Source organism: Mus pahari, chromosome 14, assembly GCF_900095145.1.
Source record: "Mus pahari chromosome 14, PAHARI_EIJ_v1.1, whole genome shotgun sequence".
NCBI classification, from domain to species: Eukaryota; Metazoa; Chordata; class Mammalia; order Rodentia; family Muridae; genus Mus; species Mus pahari.
This window is the reverse complement of record NC_034603.1, coordinates 19,014,358-19,020,895: the sequence shown is the minus strand read 5'-3', so window position 1 is coordinate 19,020,895 and position 6,538 is coordinate 19,014,358. Positions and strand designations below refer to the sequence as shown.

The 6,538-nt window shown below is 50.8% G+C and overlaps 1 protein-coding gene across 1 annotated transcript in view; it reads right to left on the bottom strand.

Annotated features, from left to right (window-relative positions):
• The window catches only part of Adamts2 (ADAM metallopeptidase with thrombospondin type 1 motif 2), a 211,028-nt gene that overhangs the window by 32,570 nt on the left and 171,920 nt on the right, over positions 1-6,538 (bottom strand). The window contains exon 6 of the mRNA XM_021213198.2: positions 1-140. This exon is cut by the window's left edge and continues 8 nt beyond it. Coding sequence (XP_021068857.1) covers positions 1-140 — 140 coding nt within the window. The remainder of the gene's footprint in view (positions 141-6,538) is intronic.

Below are 6,538 nucleotides of genomic sequence, written 5' to 3'. Positions count from 1 at the left end.
CCAAAATCCTGCCGTGTGAGAAAGATGGCATGGTCGTGGTACTCATCGTGGTCTGTGTCCGGCTTCTGCTGGAGGTAGGCCCATCGGCACACATTCTCCAGACTCTGAGAAGGGTTTCCAATCTCAATGAGGCTCATGGACTGCAGTGGATGGAGAGAGAGAGAGAGAGAGAGACAGACAGACAGATTGGTATCTGGCAGATTATCCAGGAGCTAAACAGTTTGTTGTGCTGACAGAACCAAGCCACCGGGGATCTGGTTCAGGGGCCTCGAAGCTCCCCACTAAGTTACTCCCATGACATTTGCCTTCCATTCAGTCCTAGTCTTCTGAATGGAAGAGAAGGTTCCTCGTTACCCTCGTCACCCTTGCCTGCTACGAACTTGTGGGTGCTACAAACTTGTCTTTTCTCCCCTGGTGGCAAGCCATCCCCCTACCGAGCGCATGCCTTGGTCAGAGGCAGGACACTGTTGGGCAGAGATGCGACCCAGGCTCTTCTCAGGCATGGCAGCTCGCTTCCTGTAGTACTAATGACTGAAGCGACAACAAAGGAATGCATGCATGTTGAACACAGAGGAATGGCCTAGTAACTAACATCAGTCTAGCCTATGGATAGGGCAAGCTACCGCATCTGGCCAATAGGAACTGTCAGGCAAGCTACCACATCTGGCCCGTAGGCTTGCCTTGTTTATGAGGCAAGCAATTCTGAGGTGGTCACTGTCACTTGCATCCAAAAGAATTCTGAGCAACACACTTGTTTTTGCGGGAACCATGATCACTCTAGGCAAGGGCAATGGCTGGCAGGTAAAAGATAGCAGTGAGCTGATTGTCATGCCCTGAATCAGCGTGGGAGAAGAGTTCCAGCCAAGTCTTGGAAGAGACTGGAGAGTTCAGCCAGGAATATACATCCGGTATTGGGACCAGGGATCCAGAGGGGAACAGGACTGGGGACAGGAGCCAGCTGATGCAGGGTGAGAGCAAATGGGTCAATACTATGCAGACAGAACCGCTCCCCCACCCCCAAGAGGTTCTGTGAAGAGGCTGAAAACTCTTCAGGTATCTTTAAGGGTTGTGTCCACTGAACACTGACCCATGGCTGGCATTCAAAATCCAAGGCCCAGACTGTCCAGAGCTGACTTCTTAGATGGGTCTATTGTTAAATGTAAAGTGTACAAAGCTCAGTGGGTACAGTGTCAGACCAGCACAGCAAAAAACCTGGGCTCAATTCCCAAGCACCTCCCAAACCAATAGTACAAGTAGGCATTGATGAAGGGTCCAACACTGCAGGTGGACGGGACATCCCACTGCTTTGTAGAATGGTCCCTGCTGGTTCTCTCCTTCTCCCAAGATGCTGGGCTCCAGTCCTGAGCCTCTCTTGGCAGACAAGGTGATTTCACTGCCACGGCAGGATAATTTATTGAAATATTGATCTGTGTTTTTGTTCTTGCTTTGTTTTCTTCTCTGCCTGTTCCAAGAAAGCAGACTGCTACAGCGTTCCCCAGCCTCAAGGGGTTTGTGCTATGAGAACAGAGCCCAAGGGGTCTAGGTTCTGCTTCCTGGCTTTGGAATCCCAAGAAAGATCTCTAGAGGGTAGTGAAGAGAGAAAGACTTGGGGAACGTTGCCCCAGACAGGAGCTGCACTACAGAGGACGACTCCAGGAAGGTAGAACTTCAGAAAACAGTACCCATGTGCTGTACCCTGTGAACCTTGCTATGTACACAGGCACCCCAAGAATTAAAGCATTCAGGCAGTCTCAAGTGACAAGATGTAGGTGGAGCATATATGGTCATCCCTTAATGTCTGCTGTGGGAGTGATTTTAGTCCACTGAAGACATCGGTAGAGGCTCAAGTCTTCTATAAAAGGATACAGCATTTGCTGTATCCCCACATCTCTTTCTGTATCCTTTACATAAACTCTAAATGACTTATACCGTGTCCCGCAGTGTAAGTGTGGAGCTCATCGTTGTTATACTGATTGTTTAGGGAATAACAACAAGATAAAAGCCTGCATATGTTCAATACAGATGCCATGCTTCCCCCTGATTTCCCTCCATCTGTAGTTGGTGGAATTGGCAGAAGCTGAGCTGTGGGTGTGGAGAACCAACTGTATTTTCTCCCAACCTTTTCAAGGTCTGGCCTATCTCAAGCAGGCACTGAGGACCCAAGGGGAAGTGCTCTTTGTTCTTGCTGGGTCTGGAACATTCTAGAGGGTCCCAGAGTGTCCTGTCCAAAGGCTAGTCTGTGACAAGGCATCAATACTGTACCCAGGGCTAAGGACAGGACTCAGGTGCATTTTAGAAAGAGCAGACTTGTCAGAGAGGGGGCAGTCAGGAAAGGGAAGTAAGTATGGCTCACTGCACCGTCAAAGGGATCAACATCTGGCTGGAGACAGGAGATGTCAGGGCCAGGGGGTGCGGACATGGGCAGAGGATGTGTGGGAGTGCCTCGTGGCTTAGCAGGGAGGGTGTGCGATCTGGTCACAGTGCTGTGGAGAGTCTATCTTGCAAATGGTCTTTTCTGTATAGTTTGTTTACCTGGTGAAATGTCCAGGGAGTGCCTCCTCCCCGATTCCAAGGTATAGAATCCAACACTGAATGTATGTGATTGGTCACCTTCAGGCCAAGAGGCAACCTTGGGCCCAGGCTAAGCCACCCAAGCTAAGCTAATAGAATTGAGGCTTAAAGGGCTGAAAAGCATCTGACGTGCCTTAGAAGCGCAAAGAAGTTTCTGTCTCCTTCCCCATGCCCCTTTCCCTCACCCTCCATACTTTCCACTTGGGACCCACAAGCTGTCTTTCCCCACATGACCTTAAAAGACTCCTCCCAAGGGTCTGGAGAGATGGAGCAGTCCTTAAGAGTGCATACTGCTCTTGCAGAGGACCTGTAGCCCCAGCTCCAGCTCAGAGGACCTCCAGGTCCCTGTGGACATCCCTACTCTCATGCACATAACCACGCCTACTGACCTCCACACAGGCACACATAATTTAAACACATTTTAAAGAGCTTTGCTTGAGGCAGAGATATCTAGAACAACTGAACATGTCTAGGCCCTTGGAGAGAAACCCAAGCTGTCTGTGGGCAGCACAAGGTACTAACTGTCAAAAGCAGTCCAATTGCCACTGGGCCAGCTGTAGGGAACCTGCTAGAGAAGCCTGGGTTCCCAGTGGGTACTGGAAACCATAGAGAGTATTGATCCTATGTGTTTTTCCTATGTATTCATCCTTATGATCAACTTTGACCCTTGCGAGCTCTCTATGGCTTCATTGGCATCACGAGCCTGCACCTCGGAGCTTTTTTTTTTTTTTTTTTTTTTATCGCTTTTTCTCTGTCCGTCAGCGGGGATGCTGTACGTCTGAGGACTGGTCACTTTTATTTCCAGTCCCAACCTTGGCCAAGAGTCAAACTAGAGAAGGGGGGCGTTTCGTCCCAGTCCATCACAGTCACGTACAGGGAAACAAAACACACAAAAAGACTACAAAAACTGAAAACCAGGGCCCACTTCTTGCAGGACTTCCAGCACCAGACCAGGGCCCTCCTCCTGCAGGACTTTTAACACTGCCTTCCACTCGCTGGCCACCCACCAGCTCTGGGCCTCCAGGCCTACCCCCACTCCAACAAGCGACAAGCGGCAGGGGCGAGGCGGGGCTGTCCATTTGCCCAGCGGGCAAAGACCTTCAAGACCATTTAGAAACACAGTCTGTCCCAAGACAAAGATCAGAAAAGACAAGAACAAAACAGAAACACTGTCTGCGTCTGGACTCACAGCCAAATGCTACCTCTGATGGGGCGGGATTCCTCGTCCACCCTCTCTCTGGCAGAAAGAGGCACCCCTCCTGCCAGGTGACAGCCAGCTCCTCCTGGCGTCCCTTACCCCGGGCATTGCATCCAGGGTCTCCCTTGGAATGTCTCCCAAGTGGCGCAGCTTGCAGAACCTCAGGACGTCTCCTTTCCGCAGCCACCGGGTCCTTACCGTCCTCAGTGGCAGCTGCCAGAATACCAAACACCAGATCCGGTAACCCAAAACACTGATACACACACAAGCTCAGCCAGAATGCCAAAGCCAGAAAACAAGATACTGACTCAGTGGCTGCACACAAACACACCACACTCACACAAACATACCTCCAAGGAGCGTCTTCGAGTTTCTAGGGACCCCCAGATTCCCGGCCAACGCACCAAAATGTTGGACTCGCACCAGGGAAGTCAGGGTATCCCCCCAAAACACAAGAGGCCTTCTTGTTGTAAAAGCATGAGGCAGTTTAATGGCAGGGCCCCGGGCCGATGCATATCTCACACAGGAGGTAGAGGCATCGACCCTGAGACTCAAAAGCTAGGGGTTTTTATAGGGAGAGGGTAGGGGGTTGGGGGAATTTTTGGGGAACTTGGCNCAGCTTCACACAATTGGCTTGATTACAAGTCAGTAGAATAATACATGCAGGTTGTAGCATCAACAATTTCAGGGAGGGTCAGCGAGACCCAGGCCGCCAGNTTTTTTTTTTTTTTTTTTTATCTTGCAACAGTCCATGTGATAACTGAGGCAGCTGCCAGGGATGAGCAGCAGGGTGCACACATAACGTGGATTCGCTGGACAAGGTGATAATTCAGTGTCCTGGCATGATGGAATGGCACGGTGCTTGATTTGGACAAGCTCCTCAGAGCAGCCTGCAATTTAAACATTGTGAACTTTTGTTTCTGGAAATTTTCCATTTAATATTTCGAGATCATAAGTTGCAGGTATTCTGAGCGGGAAGTAAAACTGGAGATGAGGAGAAACCTTCCTGTTTCTCAAGTCTGAACCGCTTACAAGAAGTTCCATTGGCCTCGGCTCTCTGACTTCCTCTCGGCTCTGGAAGCATCCAACCTGGCTCCTGCACTGGTTTTTCTAGGGACGTCTTGGTGCGCCTGCTTTCAGCTGTGCTGGAATGGGGATGACTGAGCAGGAGGCAATCCTGATGGGGGGACTGGGGTAGCGGCCAATTCCATAGGCTGGCCGTGCTCTTCAGTGAGAACAGCCAAGGAACCTGAGGTCTAGAGCAGAGGGTGGCACATGGTGGCAGTGGACCACAGCATCTCTATTCCCAGAGGCTGAGTGGTAGGGAGACAGAGGGTCTAGCTCCTGAGGGTGTAAGGTCTTGGATTCTGGGACAAGGCTCTTCACAGTGACAGCAGTTTCCATAACTCTGACCCCAGTGTGGAGATCCCAGATGGTTCAGGGTCACTGTGCCTGCGGTGTGGGGTTGTGGATACCTGGACCCGTGCGTGATCAAAGGAACAGACATCCTATCCTGGTAGGGTGAAGCTAACCCTTCTCTCACCATTGATGAGTCTTCTCTCCAAGCATGGAAGCACAGGGGGCCTCCCAGGAGGCTCACTGAGTGTCCCGCAGGGCCATCTCTAGATACACTGCTTGTTAGACAGGGTTGAGGCCATCCCTGTGCTGTTCAATGGGCATACATGTTTATCACAAACAATGAATTAATGAATGCACAAAAATCAAATATACGCATGCTGGAGAGTCACCCCGGTCCAGGGAGGGCCTAGAGGCTGCAGGAACATTCCCAGGAACTCATGGAAAAGCATCGCCAGCAGGAATGAGCCCAAACGCTGATGGCAACAGCCAAATTCTTGGCTCTCTGAGGCCAAGCCTCTGCATATATCTCATTTAAAATTCAAAACTGCCTAAGACATAAGCACTGTCATTATCCTAATTCCCAGATAAGAAGCTTCACCTCTTGCCATTAAAGTCATTGACTCCAAATCCTGAGGTGGAGGTGGAAGTCATACAAAGGTTAGGAGGAATCATGGCTGGAAGTAGGACTACTTCTAGACAGAAGGCAAAGGAAGGGCAGGCTACGGCAATAACCACCAGGTGGCGCTGCTGCTACAAAATGCAATGCCAAGCTCCTGTGCGAGGCGAGCCGGCTAGGGAACACAGCTCCTCCAGGCTGACTTGCAGCTGGGCAGTGGTAGCCCCCTAGACATCAGACAGATTCTGGGGTCTCACCCTAAACAAACCAATTAAGGCTTGTGCAGAAAGCTGTATTCCATCCACTGCTCTCTTGACACTTGACTGTTTACTGTGGAATGCGCTGAATTATTTATGTTCTTCCCTCCTTCGGTCAAGGAGACAGAGAAAGAAAAAAAAAACACAATGGGATCTGCTGTTTGGAGTCATCTCCATGCCTGCCAACAGGAAGGCTCTGCAGGCTGGGCGCCACCACGTGGTGTCTGTGAGCACACACCCAACCCCAGGACAGGGAGCTGGAGTGTGGGGTACAGGGTGCTCTACTGTGCTTGGACACTTTGAGTCCCTCTCTCTGGGCTCCTCTGACCCAAAGTGTTTGGGTCCAACCTGAGCACCCAGCCTAGGGCTCTGGGACTTTGACCTGTGACACTGTGGGCGGGACCTACAGTTTGCACTAGTTAGTGTTTTGTTTTGTTTTAGTTTTGGTTTTTCGAGACAGGGTTTCTCTGTATAGCCCTGGCTGTCCTGGAACTCACTCTGTAGACCAGGCTGGCCTCGAACTCAGAAATCCGCCTG